General features: G+C 48.0%; 1 protein-coding gene across 1 annotated transcript in view; it reads right to left on the reverse strand.

Annotated features, from left to right (window-relative positions):
• Nucleotides 1–22,413, reverse strand: part of KCP (kielin cysteine rich BMP regulator) — a 99,118-nt gene that overhangs the window by 7,013 nt on the left and 69,692 nt on the right. Inside the window, exons 38-48 of the mRNA XM_053404655.1 lie at nt 21,940–22,113; nt 19,300–19,382; nt 16,953–17,073; nt 13,354–13,436; nt 10,554–10,653; nt 9,310–9,398; nt 9,119–9,221; nt 8,017–8,159; nt 5,447–5,619; nt 3,315–3,426; nt 3,085–3,186 (exon numbers count right to left, since the gene is read on the reverse strand). Of these exons, the coding sequence (XP_053260630.1) occupies nt 3,085–3,186; nt 3,315–3,426; nt 5,447–5,619; nt 8,017–8,159; nt 9,119–9,221; nt 9,310–9,398; nt 10,554–10,653; nt 13,354–13,436; nt 16,953–17,073; nt 19,300–19,382; nt 21,940–22,113 (1,283 nt within the window). The remainder of the gene's footprint in view (nt 1–3,084; nt 3,187–3,314; nt 3,427–5,446; nt 5,620–8,016; nt 8,160–9,118; nt 9,222–9,309; nt 9,399–10,553; nt 10,654–13,353; nt 13,437–16,952; nt 17,074–19,299; nt 19,383–21,939; nt 22,114–22,413) is intronic.

Consider the following 22,413-nt stretch of genomic DNA (forward strand, 5'->3'; position numbering starts at 1 on the left):
ATTTTTGTTATTTAGTTTAACTCTATAGTCTGGGATGCAGATGGCGCTGTGGGTTAAACCACAGAGCCTAGGACATGCCGATCAGAAGGTTGGTGGTTCGAATCCCCACAACAGGGTGAGCTCCTGTTGCTCGGTCCCTGCTCCTGCCAACCTAGCAGTTCGAAAGCACGTCAAAGTGCAAGTAGATAAATAGGTACCGCTCCGGCGGGAAGGTAAACGGCGTTTCCATGCGCTGCTCCGGTTCGCCAGAAGTGGCTTAGTCATGCTGGCCACATGACCTGGAAGCTGTACGCCGTCTCCCTCGGTCAGTAAAGCGAGATGAGCGCCGCAACCCCAGAGTCGTCCACGACTGGACCTAATGGTCAGGGGTCCCTTTACCTTTACCTTTACTCCAGGACCGGTAAGGGCAGAGCCAAGCTTCTGGCGAATGTAAAAGCCCTTCTTGCACTCCCTGCAAGAAGTGAGGTTACAGGGAACCAGGCAGAGGGCCTTCTTGGTGGTGGTGCCCGCCCTGTGGAACGCCCTCCCACCAGATGTCAAGGCAATAAACAACTATTCCACCTGTCTGTTCATAGAGTCCAATAATCCACATGAAGGGTTGTTACAATTCTACAGAATCTTTTCACAGAGTCTAAGACAAGGATTTCCGGAATATTAGCCTTGTTTCTTCATCCTAGGCTTCCTCAGTAGTCCAGGCTCATATGTAATGTTACAGGATAGTGGATATAGTGGATCTTATAGCATAGTAGTGGAATAGACACTTATACATGCATGAACCTTATGCATGAACTGACTATAGAATGAACTGATCCACTGGTTCTTCTGCTTTTTTCATTGAACTTTATGAGACTTCTGTCGAAATCTACAATTTAATACAATGAATAGTGTACCTTATTTATTAAAAAATACAGCCTGTTACGTCATGTGTGTTTATTGAGTAGGTTTCACGTAATCATAGGTTTGTTGTTGTTTTGCTAAGGTTCTGCAGTTGGGCTGGAAGAACCAAATGCACAAATATAGGATGGGGGACACCCGGCTCACTAGCAGTACACGGGGAAAAGATCTAGAGGTCTTGGTGGACCACAAGCTGAGCATGAGTCCACAGTGTGATGCAGCAGCAGAAAAGGCCAATGCTATTCTAGGCTGCCTCAACAGAAGTCTAGTGTCTGGATCAAGGGAAGTCATAGTCCCGCTCTATTCTGCCTTGGTCAGGCCACACCTGGAATCCTGTGTCCAGTTCTGGGCACCACAATTTAAGAAGGATGTTGACAAGCTGGAAGGTTGGAAGAGAAGGGCGACCAAGAAGATCAGGGGTCTGGAAACTAAGTCTGATGAGGAATGGTTGAAGGAGCTGAATATGTTTATCCTGGAAATGAGGAGATGTGAGAGCCATCTTCTAATCTTTAAAGACCCAGATGATCAAGGGTCTGGTAGCTAAGCCTGATGAGTATTGTGGTCCTGAGTTGTTTAAGGCGCCATTTGGCGATGACCTTATATATCTGAGTTTCTAACACTGGAGAACACAGCAGTATTATGACTGATCTATGATATATTTATCATCACTTCTATAGCTCACCTTTTCCCTCCAAGGTGTTCAAGCTGGCCCACATGGTTCTTCTCCCATTCCCTCATTTAACCCCCACAAAAACCCTGTGAGGTAGGTTGGGCTGAGAGGCAGTAACTGGCCCCAGATCGCCCAGTGGGCTTCATGGCTTTGTGGGGATTTGAACCCTGGCCTCAGACCACACCTGGAGTCCTGTGTTGACTTCTGGGCACCACAATTTAAGAAAGATGTTGCTAAGCTGGAATGTGTGCAGAGGAGGGCGACCAAGATAAGCAATGGTCTGGAAACGAAGCCTGATGAGGAACGGTTGAAGGAGCTGGGTATGTTTAGCCTGGAAAAGAGGAGACTGAGAGCCATCTTCAGATATCTCAGCATGGAGGCCCATGGACAAGAACTCTCTTTTTGGACCAGATCTGGAGCAGCAGAAAACCAGCTTGCTCCGTATGGGACAGCCCTTGAGATATTTGAAGATGTCTATCTTGAAAATGGCTATCCTGACAAGACAGAAGTACTGTTTTTGGGGGACAGGAGGCGGGTGGGTGTGGAGGACTCCCTAGTCCTGAATGGGGTAACTGTGTCCCTGAAGGACCAGGTGCGCAGCCTGGGAATCATTCTGGACTCACAGCTCTCCATGGAGGCGCAGGTCGATTCTGTGTCTAGGGCGGCTGTATCCCAGCTCCATCTGGTATGCAGGATGAGACCCCACCTGCCCGCAGACTGTCTCGCCAGAGTGGTCCATGCGCTAGTTATCTCCCGCTTAGACTACTGCAATGCGCTCTGCGTGGGGCTACCTTTGAAGGTGACCCGGAAACTACAACTAATCCAGAATGCGGCAGCTAGACTGGTGACTGGGAGTGGCCGCCGAGACCATATAACACCGGTCTTGAAAGACCTACACTGGCTCCCAGTACCTTTCCGAGCACAATTCAAAGTGTTGGTGCTTTAAAGCCCTAAGCGGCCTTGGCCCAGTAGACCTGAAGGAGTGTCTCCACCCCCATCATTCAGCCCGGACACTGAGGTCCAGCACCGAGGGCCTTCTGGCGGTTCCCTCCCTGCAAGAAGCCAAGTTACAGGGAACCAGGCAGAGGGCCTTCTCGGTGGTGGCACCTGCCCTGTGGAATGCCCTCCCACTAGATGTGAAAGAGAAAAATAACAACCAAACTTTTAGAAGACATCTGAAGGCAGCCCTGTTTAGGGAAGCTTTTAATGTTTAATAGGTTATTGTATTTTAGTGTTTTGTTGGAAGCCGCCCAGAGTGGCTGGGGAAACCCACCCAGATGGGCAGGGTATAAATAATAAATTATGATGATGATGATTATATCTCCTCTCAGTCTTCTCTTCTCTGTTTCTCATAAGGCTTGGTTTCCAGACCTTTTAATCATTTGGGTTGAGCATGTTCCAGCTTGTCTGTATCCCTTGGAGATGCAACTCACTGAGAAAGCTACAGAAATGGCATCTCCCCCCTCCCCAGCACCCTGGAGTCTGTTCTCCAGAAATCATGTCCCCACCCCGCTCTGTACCTTGACTCCAATGTTGGTGTTCAAGAGGAGGGTGCTGGCCTTGAGCTCCACATAGAGGTGTGGCTCCTTCAGGAACGGGAGGGTCACCGTCTGGGAGTCCACCTGGTGAAGAGGACATAAGCATATGCTAAAGATGGCCCTGATCCCAAGCGCCAGCTTAGGAGGAGGAGGCGGAGCTTCTTTAGGGGGGTGGAGCATCCGATCGCAGCCCCTTCCCTCCTGCCCCTCACCATGACAACCCGGTCCTGGAGCAGCTGGACGGTGGTGTCGCCAATCATCACGGCCACTTCCTTGGTCCAGGAGACGCCTGTCCGTCCACGGTCATCATTAGTCACGTGGATTCTAATGGAGGAGGGGGAGGGAGAAGGAGGGAGTTCTGTATCACAACTTATTGTTACATTTACGTTTCTTATTTTTAAAAAATAAAAATTAAAATTAAATGTAACAAACAAGGTTAACCAAGTGTTCTGGCATTAGTGAGAAGGAAGGAAGGAAGGAAGGAAGGAGGGAAGGAAGGAAGGAAAGAAAGAAAGAAAGAAAGAAAGAAAGAAAGAAAGAAAGAAAGAAAGAAAGAAAGAAAGAAAGAAAGAAAACTGATCACCGTCAGGTGTAAGGCAAGGGGACAAAAGTTATATAAAAATATGGCAATATTCCAAGACATAGAATCATAAACATTGCATCAAAAAGTCATAGGGGAAACAAAATAAAAAAATTCCTTCCAGTAGCACCTTAGAGACCAACTAAGTTTGCTATTGGTATGAGCTTTTGTGTGCATGCACACTATAGCGAGGAGACGACTCTCTTGCTAAAAGAAATCTAAAGGCTACTGGTCTGTTTCCTGGAACAATTCAAAGTGCTGGTTATGAGCTGTAAAGCCTGATAATAATAATAGTAATAAGAATAATATTTATATGCCACCCATCGGCCTGGGTTGCCCCAGCCACTCTGGGCGGCTTCCAACAACTTAAAACAAATTTTAATGATCAGGACGGTTACAAAGACTTTTCTATCTTCGTCACAAACCTAGACAGCATCTTAAGAAGCAGAGACATCACCTTGCTAACAAAGGTCCGTATAGTTAAAGCTATGGTTTTCCCAGTAGTGATGTATGGAAGCGAAAGCTGGACCATAAAGAAGGCTGATTGCCAAAGAATGGATGCTTTTGAATTATGCTGCTGGAGGAGACTCTTGAGAGTCCCATGGACTGCAAGAAGATCAAACCTCTCCATTCTGAAGGAAATCAGCCCTGAGTGCTCACTGGAAGGACAGATCCTGAAGCTGAGGCTCCAAGACTTTGGCCACCTCATGAGAAGAGAAGGCTCCCTGGAAAAGACCCTGATGTTGGGAAAGATGGAGGGCACAAGGAGAAGGGGACGGCAGAGGACGAGATGGTTGGACAGTGTTCTCGAAGCTACCAGCATGTGTTTGACCAAACTGCGGGAGGCAGTGGAAGACAGGAGTGCCTGGCGTGCTCTGGTCCAGGGGGTCACGAGGAGTCGGACACGACTAAACAACTAAACAACAACATCTTCATCAGGAGACAGACCATGTGGGCGTTTTCCAGGGAAGCCGTGCTTTCCCTCAGATGATTCCATCTTCAGTCCACATGTCCGGTCTATTACAGTGGATGCTCGGGTTGCGAACGTGATCTGTGAGGGAAGCATGTTCGCAACCTGCAGCGTTCGCAACCCGCTGCGCCGCATCTGCGCACGTGCGCGTCGCGATTCAGCATATCTGCGCATGCGCAAAGCGTGATTTAGCGCTTCTGCACATGCACAAGTGCCGAAACCCAGAAGTAACCTGTTCCAGTATTTCCGGGTTCGGCATGGTACGCAAACCAAAATTGCGCAACCCGAAGCGTCTGTAATCCGAGGTATGACTGTATATGCCTTTGGGCAAATGAAACATCTAATAAATAAATAACTCATCTAATAATAAATAAACAAACATCCAATAATGTATAAATAAAACATCGAAAACAGTGGTTCCCAATTAGGGGGTCCAGTATACTTAAAACCCTTTGCTTATTAGGGGCTACACCACATTTTGTTTTGAGGAGCTAACTGCCATAGAGTTATCAAAATTTTTCAAAAGTGGGGGGGCGTGGCTTGGCTTTTGAAAATTAGGGGGTTCTCAGTAATTGGGAGCCACTGATCTAAAACATCTAAAAGGCCTAGGCTAGTTAGAAGACCCCTCTCTCAGTCCCGCCACCCAGACAGGGCCTTCTACGGTGGCTGCTCCCAGAGAACTGTGGAACTGCCATCTAGCACGTCCCCTCTTCCTTTGTTCTCTCTGCCACACTTCTCCCCCCGCCCCCAAATCCTGCCCTCCCCGATCCCTCCGTAGGACGGAGCAGTCTCACCTGAAGTCTCCCGCGTCGCAGTCCTGGGCCAGGACGTAGGTGCAGCTGCCCTGAAAGTGGACCATCTTGCCGTCGAAAGTGCGGTAGTGCGGGTCGCCGAAAGCCACGCAGGTGGCGGGGCGAGGGACGCAGTGCGGGCAGCACATGCCAGGGATCAGCGTGGGCGTCTCATCCTGTCGGGCACAGGAAGGGGGCGAGAGCGTCAGGGCGGCATTCTTCCCCCTACCCCTGCTCCCCTCTTTCGGGACTGTATTTTAGGAGCGTCTGAAATGGCCTCGTGCCACATCAGGAAGTCGGTCCTTCCAGGCTGGCACCAGCTCTGCCAACTGGGCAGTCTTTTCCGAACCCTGCCATGCGGGAGATGGTCACCATCGCCGCTGGCACGAGAGAGGGAAATGAAGAGCAGAAAATCTGCCACAGAAATCGGGGGGCAGTGACTGTTAGAATACTCCCCAGTGACACAAATCATAATGATTTCTGCACACTAATCTCCTGACTTCACACAGCCAGAAGCGTAAGACATTTCAGTCTAATCTACTACTGTATTTTTCGCTCCATAAGACACACCTGACCATAAGACGCACCTAGTTTTTAGAGGAAAACAAGAAAAAAAAATATTCTGAACGCAACAGTGGATGTAAGATTTTTGTGGTTCATGCTGTGGCCACAGACATGGTATGCGATTTGATGATGGGTTTGGGGTAGCCCAATGCAAAAATCCTGAGAATTCATGTGGATCCGTGCTTTATAACCACGTTTTTGCGCCATTGCGGCCCCACGAAACAGTGGATGCGTGTGTTTTTTGGTGCAGGCTGTAGCCATGGACATGCTATGTGATCTGATGGTGAATTTGGGGTGACCCAATGCAAAAATCCTGAGGATCCATGGGCTTTTACCTCCCCCTTCCCAGGCAGCCTCCTTTATTTCTAGAGTCCCTTATCTCCCTCCCGATCACTTGCTGATCAGCTGCTCAGCGGCTTCCTTTCAAACCCCCTTACCTCTTTCTAAAAAACAAACAAAGCACGATCTGCTTTTTGCCCCTGGGCAATTCGGCTCCAGGAACCACGCATTCGCTCCATAAAACACACAGACATTTCCCCTTACTTTTTAGGAGGAAAAAAGTGCGTCTTATGGAGCGAAAAATACGGTATTTATTTACAGACTATACACAGAGAAAGCATAATGGTGTCTGTTCTCTTTCGGCTCCGAGAACAAACGGGCACTGCAAAGGTCACGCCCAGCGAGCTTCTGGGCCGGATCTGATTCCATTTCCCAGGTCCTGGTCCAACCACCGCATGACAGTGGCTCCTAATCCATTGCCTCTTTCTTCCTCCTCTCCCTCTGAAGCTCCCGAGGCAGATGTTGGTGACAGCAGAGCAGGATCGGTGCTGTAGGGGTGCCATGCCCTGTCCTGGTTGTTCCACTGCAGCTCATCTGGGTGAGTCAACCATCACCCAACCGCTAACTTGCTTCCTTGCGCTGCCTGCTGTTCTGTTGTCATGCTGCCACTGGCATCGCCACCTAGTGGCAGCCACGCAAACTGCAGCGTGACAACTTCCCTACAAGAATATTCTACAGCAAGAAATATAATAATAATTTATTATTTATACCCTGCCCATCTGGGTGGGTTTCCCCAGCCACTCCGGGCGGCTTCCAGCAGAACACTAAAATACAATAACCTATTAAACATTAAAAGCTTCCCTAAACAAGGCTGCCTTCAGATGTATTCTAAAACTCTGGTAGTTGTTTTTCTCTTTGACATCTGGTGGGAGGGCGTTCCACAGGGCGGGCACCACCACCGAGAAGGCCCTCTGCCTGGTTCCCTGTAACTTGGCTTCTCGCAGGGAGGGAACCGCCAGAAGACCCTCGGAGCTGGACCTCAGTGTCCGGGCTGAACGATGGGGGAGGAGACGCTCCTTCAGGTATACTGGACGGAGGCCGTTTAGGGCTTTCAAGGTCAGCACCAACACTTTGAATTGTGCTCGGAAACGTACTGGGAGCCAATGTAGGTCTTTCAGGACTGGTATTATGTGGTCTCAGAGGCCACTCCCAGTCACCAGTCTAGCTGCCGCATTCTGGATTAGGTGTACTTTCCGGGTCACCTTCAATGGTAGCCCCACATAGAACGTTGCAGTAGTCCAAGCGAGAGATAACTAGAGCATGCACCACTCTGGCGAGACAGTCTGCGGGCAGATAGGGTCTCATCCTGCATACCAGACGGAGCTGCCCTGGACACAGAATTGACCTGCGCCTCCATGGACAGCTGTGAGTCCAGAATGACTCCCAGGCTGCGCACCTGGTCCTTCAGGGGCACAGTTGCCCCATTCAGGACTAGGGAGTCCCCCACACATGCCCACCTCCTGTCCCCCCAAAGCAGTACTTCTGTCTTGTCAGGATTCAACCTCAATCTGTTAGCCGCCATCCATCCTCCAACCGCGTTGGAGCATTGAAAGGAGCGTTGGTTCTCCCCGCCCACCAGCCGTGATCCTCAGACAGCGGCTCATGGACCGAAGACCCCGCCATGGCCTTCCAAGGGCTGGATGAATCTCCCCCCTGCCCCTTCAACTCACAGCGGCGCAGGCAGCAGGTGGGCAACGCTCGTTCCGGCAGTGCACCTCTCCAGACACACATGTGCAGGCCGTGCACTCATCCACCTGCCAGTGGTCATTGGACTGGAAGGTCTGGCCCTGGTGGGTGCAGGTGGCGCCTGGGTCTGGGGAGAACAGAGAGGAAGGAGAACAGAGCTCATGCCTGTTGAGAAGGCACCCGTAGTGGGACACGATCCACAAAGAAATAAAAAGGTTACTAAGAACTTCACATAGCAAAAGACCAGAAACATACCTTTTGGGAATACTGAATAGTGATATTTCTAGAGGAAATACTAAATTCTTTCTGTACGCGATATCAGCGGCGAGAATCCTGGTGGCTAAGTACTGGAAGGGTAACCAGGTAACGACCAAAGAGGAATGGTTATGTAAATTATGTGAATATTTGGAACTGGCCAAATTGACGGATACAAAGGTCCGTATAGTTAAAGCTCTGGTTTTCCCAGTAGTGATATATGGAAGTGAGAGCTGGACCATAAAGAAGGCTGATCGCCAAAGAATGGATGCTTTTGAATTCTGGTGCTGGAGGAGACTCTTGAGAGTCCCTTGGACTGCAAGAAGATCAAACCTCTCCATTCTGAAGGAAATCAGACCTGAGTGCTCACTGGAAGGACAGATCCTGAAGCTGAGGCTCCAAGACTTTGGCCACCTCATGAGAAGAGAAGACTCCCTGGAAGAGACCCTGATGTTGGGAAAGATGGAGGGCACAAGGAGAAGGGGGCGACAGAGGATGAGATGGTGGGACAGTGTTCTCAAAGAGACCAGCATGAGTTTGACCAAACTGCGGGAGACAGTGGAAGACAGGAGTGCCTGGCGTGCTCTGGTCCATGGGGTCACGAAGAGGTGGACACAACTAAACGACTAAACAACAACAACAACAACAATAATTTATTATTTGTACCCCACCCATCTGGCTGGGTACATATAGAATCCTAGCTGCTGCTGTTACAACTCTGCCAATTTTGGGATTTCTGTGCCTATAATCCCTAAGAGAAGTCCTGGCCTCTCGCTTTGCGGATTTTATCACACTGACATGCTTTGAACAGCTGAGCCGCCCAGCTCCTACCTTGGCACTTGGCGCAGCACTCCCCGGGCACTTGCAACTTCGCCAGTCCATCTTGGCACACGAGGGGCATGCATTCCTGGATGTGGCACTCCACGTGGCCCAGCTGCGCATTGAGGAAAGACGGCGACATTAAAGGATGTTCACGGTTGCCAGGTGGCCTTGGCAGATCTGCCCCCCCCGCCAGGACTTACGTTGCACGAACAGGAGACACAGTTGTCCGCACTGTCTTTCCAGGTCTCCCCGTCTGACACGCGTCGCCCCTCGACCTCAATAACACACTCTGCAAAAAGGACAGGGGGAAAGGGAGGAATAAGCGGGAGACCACTGGGCTCAAGTCAGGGGGAGCCGGGGGGGGGCTTGGAAAAGGAGGGAAGGAAGGAAGGAAGGAAGGAAGGAAGGAAAGGAGGGAGGGAAGAGGGAAGAAAGGAAGGAAGGACGGAAGGAAGGAGGAAGGAAGGAAGGAACGAGGGAGGGAGGAAGGAAGGAACGAGGAAAGGGAGGGAGGGAGGGAGGGAAGAAAGAAAGAAAGAAAGAAAGGAAGGAACGAGGGAGGGAGGGAGGGAGGGAGGGAGGAGGAAAGGAAGAAAGGAAGAAGGAAGGAAGGAAGGAAGGAAGGAAGGAAGGAACAAGGGAGGGAGGGAGGAACGAGGGAAGGGAGGGGGGAAGAAAGGAAGGAAGGAACGAGGGAAGGAAGGAAAGGAGGTAGGGAGAGAAGAGGGAGGGAGGGAAGGAAGGAATGAGGGAAGGAAGGAAGAAAGGAAGGGAAGAAAGGAAGGAAGGAAGGAAAGGAGGGAGGGAGGGAAGGGGAAAGAAAGAAAGAAAGAAAGAAAGGAAGGAAGGAAGGAAGGAAGGAAGGAAGGAAGGAACAAGGGAGGGAGGGAGGAATGAGGGAAGGGAGGGAGGAAGAAAGGAAGGAAGGAACGAGGGAAGGAAGGAAAGGAGGGAGGGAGAGAAGAGGGAGGGAAGGAAGGAAGGAAGGAAGGAAAGGAGGGAGGGAGGGAGGGAAGGGGAAAGAAAGAAAGAAAGAAAGGAAGGAAGGAAGGAAGGAAGGAAGGAAGGAAGGAAGGAAGGAAGGAAGGAAGGAACAAGGGAGGGAGGTATGAGGGGAGGGAGGGAAGAAAGGAAGAAATGAGGGACGGGAAGGAGATATGACTATGTGTGTGCTTCAGGGTTATCCGGCAGGTCTGGTCAAGCCGGTACGAGGCAGAAATCTGTGCTTGCTGGACCGGGGAGATGAAAATCAGGGGAAATCCCTGCCACTGGTATTTGTGGGGTTTTGTCAGAGAGATGCCACCCAAACCTAAATCCACCCCACCCACCTCCAGGCTCCAGGGTGTGGCGGGTCCATCAGGGTGGCCTGTCCCTCCGGAAGAAAGCTTTGGATAGGTGGGGGGGGGTGGAAATCAGAGAGCGGGGAGGGAGAGAGAGACCTCACCATCGCAGATGGGGCAACAGGCTCCGTGCGGAGTGAAACGCTCCGCCGTGGGGCAGCTCAGCGCCGGGCAGACTTGGTGTACACAAACCCAGGTCAGGTCCTGCGTGGAAACAGACAAGAGCTGAGCTGGGAGATCAGAGGCGGTGTGTGTGTGTGTGTGTGTGTGTGTGTGTGTGCGCGTGTGCGCGTGTGTGTGTTTTGGAGATCTCAGAGGACATAACATAAGAGAGTAAAAAGATGTTATGTACTGAGTTGAATAGGATCCAGAATGCAGTAGTCTGATTGGTCCCAGAACAATAGGATTCAGAATGCAGCAGCCTGATTGGTCCCAGAACAATAGGATCCAGAATGCAGAAGTCTGATTGGTCCCAGAACAATAGGATTCAGAATGCAGCAGCCTGATTGGTCGTAGAACAATACAGCAGTATGATTGGTCCCAGAACAATAGGATCCAAAATGCAGCTGTCTGATTGGTCCTAGAACAACCGGATCCAGAATGTAGCAGTCTGATTGGTCCTAGAACAATAGGATCCAGAATGCAGCAGTCTGATTGGTCGTAGAACAACCGGATCCAGAATGCAGCAGTCTGATTGGTCGTAGAACAATAGGATCCAGAATGCAGCAGTCTGATTGGTCCCAGAACAATAGGATTCAGAATGCAGCAGTCTGATTGGTCCGCAGGAGCCACACAATCCAACTCCAGGTGGAAGTGAATCCGCAACCTGATTGGCCTACAGGAGAATCCCGGAATTAGCCAATCACGTGGGGCTCTTGTGTAAATAATGTATATAAAGCAGACATCTCGGGGGAACTTCCATTCCTCCTCACCACTATGAGCTGAATAAAGAGCATGAAATCCACACTCGACTCCGAGTATGTTTCATCCCACTATGGGAAACTCACAAACAGGATTCGAACACGAGAGCAATGCTTTCCAGCAACCGAGATTCAGCAGCCAGAGCACAGCCATTTTGGCTAGTCACTAGCCCTCTTCTCCTCCCTGAATCCGTCCAATCCTCTTTCAAAGCCTTCTAGGTGCTGCCTACTGTGGGAGGGAGTTCCGCAGTCTAACTCTGCATTGCGGGAATGTCTGTCCTGACCTTCAGCTTCATTGAGGCAAGAGGCTCAGGTTGCTTAAAGCGTTAAGATCAGAATGTGGAAAACATGAAAACAATGAGAAGAGGCAGGGACGAACATATCGGAGATATTCTTCGGAGGTCCAGACTATGGGGAGCCTGGGAAAATTAATAATTAACAATTTGGACTGTAATTTGGCCTTTTTTTATTATTTTAGCTTTTTTTTAATCCCCCCCCATTTTGAAATGTTTATATGTAGTAAAATGAAATAAATGATAATAATAAATATTTTAGCTTATTGTTTTTAATTGGATTATGATGTGGATATGTTGATGGGCTGTTTTTATCGGAAAATCAATAAAAATTATTTATTTATTTTTAAAAAGAGGCTCTGGTCGATTCTGTGCTGTACGTTTAAAGCCCGCATTCCCCTCCCAAATTATCCTGAGAACGGCCGTTTGTGAAGGGCGTTGGGAACTGTAGTTCCGGGAGGCAAGCTAGAGTTCCCAGGATTCTACCCGCCCCCAAAGTTTGCCCAGAAAGGAAGGTGGGGGCACCCAGCTCCCCCCATTTCTGCTCCATGCGTATCCCATTCAAAAGGGCTTCGCTCTCTCTCCTTTTGCCTGGGTCGGAGGAGGCAGGAACAAGTCGTGAGTTTCCTGCGCCCTGTGGCGCCACGCAATGCCTCGTTTTCGCCTGGTGCGGGTCCATAGCTGTCAAGCGTCCCTTATTTGGCGGGAAGGTCCCTTATCCCAGGGCCATGTCCCGCTGCTGTCCCTTATTGATGATGTCCCTTAAATAAGCTACTGAAGGTAATGGGGCCCTTTCTATGTCCAGCTGTGTGTAAAATTGCAATCATTTAGAATGATTGCCAGATATTTGCAGTTATATTATTACTATGATGATGATGATGATGATGATGAAGCACTGCCTGGCATTTTCAGAAGGTAAACGTTGTCCAGTCACAAAAATAATAGCAGGTTTGAATTCCTCACACCCAAAAGCATACCGTATTTTTTGCACCATAACACTCACTTTTTTCCTCCTAGAAAGTAAGGGGAAATGTCTGTGCGTGTTATGGAGCGAATGCCTGCGGGTGGCGGGGGGATCTGCTGCAGTCGTGAGCAGAGGATCCATGGTTCTCCTTCCTTCCCTCCTCTGTGGTTACAAAGCATGGATCCACATGGATCCTCAGGATTTTTGCATTGGGCTACTCCAAACTCACTGTCAGGTCACATGTCTGTGGCCACAGCATGAACCACAAAAATCATATATCCACTATTTTGTTTAGAATATTTTTTTTTCTTGTTTTCCTTCTCTAAAAACGATGTGCGTGTTATGGTCTGGTGCGTGTTATAGAGCGAAAAGTACGGTATTTTTAAGGCCTTTTGCTGAAGAAGTTTGCAAAATTTGAGTTTCACCCCCTAAAATGACAGACCCTATCAGGGTTGGTTTTAGGTTTGATGAGGCCCTAAATTACTGAAGGTAATGGGGCCCTTTATATATCCAGCTGTGCTTTGCCAGTAACAAATTGTTGCTGTTTTTGTTGTTGAATATATGCTATATGGTAATTTATAGGACCTAATAGGTATCTAAAGCCATTTGCATGCAACAAAATATGTATTTTATCAAAGTAATTGTTGATCCCTTACTTTGGCTGCTGATCCCTTATTTTCAAATCTGTAAGTTGACAGCTATGGGCGGGTCACCTGGCGGGACTCACCTTGCACTGGCAGGTGTAGCAGGGCTCGTCGGTGGCTTGGACCTCGTTGCCCACCAGGCTGGAAGTGCAGTTGCTAAGCGCCTCTGCAAAAAAAGCAGAAATGTTTAATAATGATATTAGTTTAATAATGATATTGGAAAGCTGTTCCTTTTAATTACAAAGAAGGGAGGGATTTGAGGAAGTCAACCAAGATGTTTAAAAGGTTGGATCTGTGAAGAATTAAGTTTGTTGTTATTGTTTATCTGTTTATTGTTCCCCCTTTCCCCCCCTGTCTTCTTTTTTCTTTTTCTTTTTCTGTTTTTGTGTATCGTTTTGCTTTGTGGTTTGTGTTATCACTGTGGAAAATTTAATAAAATTTGTTTTTTAAAAAAAGAAAGCAGGAAGGAGGCTGCAAAGAAACAATTGGGACTTGTTTTCGAAAAGCGCTTTGCCCAAATGCTCCAAGCGCTTTGCATCTCTTCAGGCAGGCTGCAATGATCAATATCCATCCGTCCGCCCATATCACATTAATCACAGAATCGTAAATTGGCAGGGACCCCGTGGGTCATCTAGTCCAACCCGCTGCAGTGCAGGAATCTTTTGCCCAACCGGAACTCGAACCCGCAACCCTGGGATGAAGAGTCACACGCTCTTATTCCGCCTGAATGTGGCAGTTTCTCTTGTTCCTCGTTTAATCCCCACAATGTCCCCGTGAGGTAGTTCAGGCCCCCCGAAGGTCACTCAGTGAGCCTCATGGCAGAGTGGCATTTGAACCCGAGTCCTGCTGTGGGCGGAGGGTTGGAGAGGCAAGGAACGGCGGGTTTGCCTAAAGCAGCCCCCGCTCTGCCTGCAGAATGTGTCATTTCAGAGGGCGAAACTTACCGTATTTTTTGCTGCATAAGATGCACTTTTTCCCTTCTAAAAAGTAAGGGGAAATGTCTGTGCGTCTTATGGAGCGAGTGCATGGTCCCTGGAGCCGAATTGCCCAGGGGCAAAAAGCAGATTGTCCTCTTTTTTTGGAAAGAGGGAAGGGGGTTTTGAAACAAATCCGCTGATCGTTTGCTGATCGGGGAGAGAGATAAGGGACGCTAGAGATAAAGGAGGCTGCCTGGGAGGGGGGAGGTAAAAGCCCATGGAGCCACAGGATTTTTGCATTGGGTCACCCCAAATTCACCATCAGATGACATAGCATGTCCATGGCTACAGCCTGCACAAAAAAAACACCCACCCACTGTTGTGTGGGGCTGCAATGGCGCAAAGCACGGATCCACATGGATCCTCAGGATTTTTGCATTGGGCTACCCCAAACTCACTGTCAAATCACATATCATGTCTGTGGCCACAGCATGAACCACAAAAATCATACAGCCACTGTTTCGTTCAGAATATTTTTTCCCCTCCTCTAAAAACTAGGTCCGCCTTATGGGCGGGTGCGTCTTATGGAGCAAAAAATACGGCAATTTTGGCAAATTTCTTTCGGCGTTTCCCTGTCTGGGCTGCGGTTCACAAAATTACAGGATCGTGGCATTTAAAGGGACCCTGTGGGTCATCCATCCCAACCCCGGACAACGCTCTCCCTTTCTTTCCCTCTTGCCTTCTCTTCACCATCCCATGCTCCTGTTATAAGAATTCCAAGGTCCCAAATATATAATAAGCGTTCATAAATTTACAAGGCAAACACATACGTAAGTATATAAACCATGTGTCTGAAATAGGACAGGAGAGCAATTCTGAAGTCATTTGGACTCTCCCAAATTGATCTCAAATATTTCTCTGCAAGGAGGAAGAAAATAGGAAATCCTCTCTATAGTCTTTTGATTACCTGTCTTAAGGGCATATTTGTGTATGAATAGGGTGAGCTTGTGACCTGGATTCAGGAAATAATAGTAATAGTAATAGTAATAGTAATAATAATAATAATAATAATAATAATAAATTTTATTTATACCCCGCCCTCCCCAGCCAGAGCTGGGCTCAGCGCGGCTAACACCAGTAAAATCACAGCAAAAACATAATAGGGGAGGGGAAGGGAGAAAAAAAACTATTTAAAATACGGGTTAAAATGCAATTTAAAATGCAGCCTCGTTTTAAAAGTAGCCCATAGATCAAGACCATAAGGGGAGGGCAACATAAGGGTCAGACCAAGTCCAAACCAAAGGCCAGGCGAAACAGCTCTGTCTTGCAGGCCCTGCGCAAAGATGTCAAGTCCCGCAGGGCCCTAGTCTCTTGGGACAGAGCGTTCCACCACGTCGGGGCCAGTACTGAAAAGGCCCTGGCCCTAGTTGAGATCAATCTAACCTCCTTGAGGCTTGGGACCTCCAAAATGTTGTCATTTGTGGACCTTAAGGTCCTCCGCGGGGCAGACCATGACAAAAGAATGGCCAGGCTGCCCAGGTAACGCAATCAGTGACCATTATCAGGTACCCTGGCAGACAAGATTTCGGCTGTAGATGTATGTATGATGTTTTTTGGGATGGTCTTGAGCTACAGGGTGGGCAATTTCAAAAGTCTATATAAGGACTTGCGCGCCATTTTTCTGGGTTCTCCCTCCTGTGTGTGAAGGGGACACCCTGTTGCAACAGTTTAATAAAGATCAGGCTTACTAGCTGCTTTGCTTCTCAATAATCTCTGGTTGGCCTCTTTTATTTTCTCTCTTTTTTATATATATACATTTTTATTATTTTTTTGACATATCAGTTCCAACAGTCATACAACATAACTTCTCATCTTATACAATATTTTTAGACTTCCATCAACACCTCTGATGATTTTCCGTTCTTTATCACTTGTTCTGCATTTCTTAATTTCTATATTACATTTAATTATCCTTAACTAATAACTCTCTTCAGAGTCTTTCTTGCAATATTTCAAATAATCCACCTTACAAAACTTCTTGCAGTCCTACTAGCGTAATCTGTTTATCACAGTTACTTTTCAAATAGTTCATATATTTACTCCAGCCTTCTAAGAATCTCTGATCCTGCAGGTTTCAAATCCTTCCTGTTAATTTATCTAATTCTAATTTATCTAATTTATCTAATTTATCTAATTTATCTAATTTATCTAATTTATCTAATTCATCAACTTGATCCTCGGCCTCTGTTATTTTCTCTTACCGACAGGGAACCTACTTAAAGACTCTATTTACAGGCTTTCCCCATAAGGGAAAGGGAGCGGTTTTTTTCGTATAACACTCCGAAATGACCCACTTTTTAAAAGGGTGTGTTGACACCAGCCTTCCCGAACCAGGTGCTCTCCAGCCGGCTGGGGACGATGGGAGTTGTAGTTCAAAGCGCCTAGCGTGCCCCAGGTGGCAGAGGCCGGTTTACACCTCCGCTTTTGGCAAAAAAAACCAAGCCGGAGATTGCACAGGCTGACTCGGCCCTCCAGATGTTTTGGGACTACAACTCCCATCACCCCTAGCTAACAGGGATGATGGGAATTGTAGTCTCAAAGCATCGGGAGAGCCGAGTTTGCACAAGACAAATTGAAAACTGTTTATCTTCCTTGTCTGTACCCCTGGAAGTGCAAGGGGAACAGATTCAGAGAGGGACGCTCCCAGCTTTGCTCCTGCTCAGGCTTGGAGGGGAATGGTGGTGCAGATTAGAGGCGAGACTCACGTGCGCAGGTTGGGCAGCAGTGCCCGGCGCCCGGCGCCTGGATCTGTTCCCGGGGGCAATCCAGGAGGCTGGGGCACTGCTTGCGGTAGCACTGCAGATGTTGTTCCCCGTCGGACATCAGCTGGGGAAGGAAGCAGAAGAAAATCAGCCAAGGCCTCTTCTGCGCCTTTAAGTGTCGTTGGCCTTCAGCAGATCTGAGCACCTGCTGAAAACTTTTCTGTTCCACCAGGAGGTGAATACGACACCCTTCCGAAGCCGTTATAACCGGAGCCTGCTTTTAAGTTATCATTGCGTGTATTATCTGAAGGTGTAGCCTTATGAGGCTTTGCCCTCGGGTGGGAAAAATATTGCGCCCGGGAAAGGGAAGTGGGAGTCAACAGACACTCAAGGAATAGTTTCGGAGAAAAGGCTTTTATTTCTACCATCCATGAACTGGTAGAAGGAGCAAGTGTGATAGTCCACAAAAAGCATGCATGAGTTCACAATCATGTGCACAGAGCATATATACCCCTTTCCAGTTCCCTCCCCCTTTCTCCTCCCTCAGGAGTCCTCTGAGCATGAACAGAAAGCTGTCTTGGGACTATTGGACTCTTGGCGCCCTTCCCAGGAAAGGGGTTTCAGAGTGTTCAGATATGTTTTTCAATCTCTTTTTCTGGCATGGTTCCCGGACAGAAAGTAAGTTGCAATGTGGTTCTTTAGCAAGGCCAGAAGGCAGGAGAAAGGCCTGAGAAACAATGGACTGTGTTCTCTACCTTTTGTTACAGCAGAGCGGAATGTTTCTGATGCTTAGCTGCTGAGAAAATGATTTTGAAAAGCTTTGAGAAGCTTTGAGCCTGCTTTGGTGGGGGGTGACTTCGGGCCTAGGTGGGGTCACCTGTCCTCACCTTCCTTCATTCCCCCCTCTTAATCTTTGGACAGCCTTTTTCTTAAAAAGGCTCGTCCCAGGAAGGCACAGGCTAGTATACTTGGGCCACCGCTATAATCTGGGGGCGAAGCATGCGTGCAGATATCCCCCCCCCTTAGGGAAGTTTTTAATGTTTGATGTTTGCGTTTTTAATATTCTGTTGGGAGCCGCCCAGAGTGGCTGGGGAAACCCGGCCAGGTGGGCGGGGTATAAGTAGTAGTAATAATAATAATAATTGTAGGATGAAAGACAAGCTGTGAAGCTTTGTGTCTTCAGCAAATATGATGTCCAACACTGAACAGTGATTCCGGATATTGACTGCTGTTTCGTAGATCTTCGTCAGCGTGGTGGGAGGATATAGAATTGCTTCCTAAACCCATCTTATTTCGAATGAATGAATGTAAATGAAAATATCAAATGCTGTGGAAGGAAAGTGTGGGGGCAACCAGTGGCCTTTGGTGCGGCATTTTATTGCTTCGTCAAACTTAAAGTATCAAACGCCGCTTGATTATAAGAGAAAGGAAACGAATATTTTCATATACATACATTCCTTCGAAATAATTGCTGAGTACACAAAGCTTCACATCTTCACATCATATTTGCTGACATAGCTGGGATGTAGCAGCTTCTGTGCAAGGACGGCAGAGGGCGCTTGAGAAATGCAAATTTGTTCCGGGAAATGGAAACTGAAACTTATACGGGAAAGTCAAAAGAGGAAAGGTTCTCTGCTCACAAAGTTGCTTTTCTTCTAGCAAAGGAACAGTTTCATCACCCCGCAAGGGCAAACGCCAGTCATGTATGGTTTAGTTGCACTAGACTAGATGGCGCTTGGTGTCCCTTCTAACTTGACAGTTCCATGATTCTATTATTCACTGGAGGCTTTTAAATAGAGGGGAGATGGCTATCTGTCAGGGATGTTTAAGTCCTGATTCCTGCTTTTTAGAGGGCTGGACCTAGATGCCCCTTTGCGCTGCCCTGTCTCTGCAGAGACCCCAAGCTATAGGGCAGTATATAAATTCTGAGAACTATATAAGAAATATGTAACTGTGCAGTAAAAAGTAATGGATAGAAAAAGTACAGTGAGATTAAGTGGAAGTCAGTTTTAAATTTCTTCTCTATAAGTTTTAGAATTGTGTTTAGTATGAGGAGTATATATGAGGATAATTATATTAATCTTCTTGTATCTTATCATGTGGTGGTTTGTTTGATTTTTCTGTTACTTGATTATTTGATTGTATGTTTGTTTACTTGTATGTACGTCTGTTTTCTCATAAATGTATTTATTTTTCAAAATCAGCGCCACCCTGGCACAACCCAGGCATGGCCTCACCTCTCCTGCCTCCCAGGTACGGAAGTCATAAAATTCTATGACCGTTGAATTGGAAGGGGTCTCCAGAGGTCATCTATCCCAACCCGCAATCCTCTAAGAACCAGGCTGCTCACCTCACAGGTGCAGATTTCGCAGGGGTCTTGTCCCGGCTGGAAACTCTCGCCCGGCCCGTACGCCCGGCCCTCGTAAGTGCAATCTGGGAAAGGGGAGGCCAGGGTTATTTGAGGCTTGCCATATTTCAAAACGCAAAAATCCGGGCACAAAAATCGAGTTTTTGTTGTTGTTTTTTGTCCAAAATTTCCAAAAAGAGCATTTTTATTTTTTTGGAAATTTGCCAAAAAATCTATGCTTCCCCAGACATTTTTAACCACTTTGGGAAATTCATCTTCACAAGTTCTGGCGTTAGGAGAGAAGGGCGAAAGCTCTCCACACTTTCTCCATACTGCGAATAATTTTACAAGTAGAAAAAGACAGGGAACTGAGAAATTGCACAAAACGAACAAAATAACGTGAAAATCCCTGAAATGTGAAGTAATCAACTAGAAATATTATCTTGTGGAAATAAACTAAATAATAAAATTCAAAAAGTTTAAGGAAAAAAAATAGAAAAACCTAAAATTGAACAAAGCCTTAACTGGATGTTGGCTGCAAACCTCCTTTCACTGAACTATTCAGTTTCCTCAATTAAAGACTTAACACCAGCAATAACAACTAGACCACGGGAGCGTTTCAGCCCTGTTCTTGAGTTCGTTTAAAATCTAAAATTTCTTTCTTTGAATTTGTGCCATTTAGGTTTTTAAAACCTTTTTGTAAAAGCAGCACTAGAATTTTCACAGCCGAGTCCTCAACCCTTTAATACTGTGCTTTGCTTCCTTTAAGTTGGGCTTTCTCTAAAACTTGCCATTTAGGCTTTCAAACCCATTTTTGTAAACTCAGTATTAGAAACTGTACCTTTGAGTCCTCAATCCTTTATTACTGTGCTTTGCTTCACCTAGGTCGAGCTAGGATTATAATACTTCAGAATTTTTTGGGAGTTCTACCCCTTTTTTTGAATTTTGGTCATTTAAGGTTTATGATTTTTCTATTTCCTTTGAGGAAACTGAATAGTTCACGGAAACGAGGTTTGTAGCCGGCATACCGTTAATAATAATAATAATAATAATAATATATACCCCGCACATCTGGCTGGGTTTCCCCAGCCACTCTGGGCGGCTTCCAACAAAACACTAAAATACAACAACCTATTAAACATTAAAAAAAACATTAAAAAAAAGGGACGCGGGTGGCGCTGTGGGTAAAACCTCAGCGACTAGGACTTGCCAATCGCATGGTCGGCGGTTCGAATCCCCGCGGCGGGGTGCGCTCCCGTTGCTCGCTCCCAGCGCCTGGCAACCTAGCAGTTCGAAAGCACCCCCAGGTGCAAGTAGATAAATAGGGACCGCTTACTAGCGGGAAGGTAAACGGCGTTTCTGTGTGCTGCGCTGGCTCGCCAGAGCAGCTTCGTCACGCTCGCCACGTGACCCAGAAGTGTCTTCGGACAGCGCTGGCTCCTGGGCTCTAGAGTGAGATGAGCGCACAACCCTAGAGTCTGTCAAGACTGGCCCGTACCGGCAGGGGTACCATTACCTTTACCTTTATTAAACATTAAAAGCTTCCCTAAACAGGGCTGCTTTCAGATGTCTTCTAAAAGTTTGGTAGTTGTTCTTCTCTTTGACATCTGGTGGGAGGGTGTTCCACAGGGCGGGTGCCACCACTGAGAAGGCCCTCTGCCTGGTTCCCTGTAACTTGGCTTCTCACAGTGAGGGAACCGCCAGAAGGCCCTCGGAGCTGGACCTCAGTGTCCGGGCAGAACGATGGGGGTGGAGACACTTCTTCAGGTATACTGGACTGAGGCCGTTTAGAGCTTTAAAGGTCAGCACCAACACTCTGAATTATGCTTGGAAACGTACTGGGAGCCGATGTAGGTCTTTCAAGACCAGTGTTATGTAGTCTCAGCAGCCACTCCCAGTCACCAGTTTAGCTGCCACATTCTGGATTAGTTGCAGTTTCCAGGTCACCTTCAAAGGTAGCCCCACGTAGAGTGCATTGCAATAGTCCAAACGGGAGATAACTGGAGCATGCACCACTCTGGAGAGACAGTCTGCGGGCAGGGAGGGTCTCATCCTGCGTCCCAAATGAAACTGGTAGACAGCCGCCCTGGACACAGAATTGACCTGTGCCTCCATGGACAGCTGTGAGTCCAGAATGACTCCCAGGCTGCGCACCTGGTCCTTCAGGGGCACAGTTACCCCATTCAGGACCAGGGCGTCCCCCACACCCGCCCGCCTCCTGTCCCCCAGAAACAGTACTTCTGTCTTGTCAGGATTAATCCTAAATCCGTTAGCCGCCATCCATCCTCCAACCGCCTCCAGACACTCACACAGGACCTTCACCGTCTTCACTGGTTCCGATTAAGGCTTTGTTCAACTTTTAGGTTTTTCTAATTTTTTCCCTTAAACTTTTAGTTTTTTCTTATTTAGTTATTTCCACAAGATAATATTTTAGTCGATTACTTCTCGTTTCAGGGATTTTCATGAATAATTTTACAAGCTTCTCCCATGCTGCTTCGCCCTCGAATTATCTCGCCACTAAAAAGTCCCCCCTACGCTGACACCTTTCCCCACTGGGGTACCGCTCCGTCCCCTGGAGAGCCCCTCGCAATCCATCTCCCGCCCCCTCCTGTGCCCTTCCCTGCCAATGCCGCCATGCCATACCTGCGCACAGCGGGCAGCACTCCCCAGGCACCTCGATCTGGTTGACGCAGGAGCTGATGCAGGCGATCTCGGCGCAGCTGGCCACGCCCTCCGCGCACATGCACACCCTGCAGGGCAGTGAGGATGAGAACCAGCTGGTCCCGTCCTCTCGCTCGCGGCCCTCATACACGCAACCTTTGGAAAGGGACGAGGGAGGGCGTCAGGCTCACGGCTGCGCCCACACCCCTTCTCAGCCGCCACTTAGTCCCCCAAATATCTTGAGTCACGGCGGTGTAGTGGGCAGGTGGGATTGCTATGAGGAATTATGAAATATGGAGCAAGCCATTGCGTCCGCAGTGAAAGCCTTGCACTGACTGGGTTTGATTCATTGACAATTAATTTCTGATCAAATCCCACAAGCCTCTGCACCTCTGCCGCATTTTCTCTACTGCCCATTTTCTCTGCCTGACAGGCACGTATAAGCACTCTGAAACA

This window comes from Podarcis raffonei, chromosome 10 (genome assembly GCF_027172205.1).
Source record: "Podarcis raffonei isolate rPodRaf1 chromosome 10, rPodRaf1.pri, whole genome shotgun sequence".
NCBI lineage: Eukaryota > Metazoa > Chordata > Lepidosauria > Squamata > Lacertidae > Podarcis > Podarcis raffonei.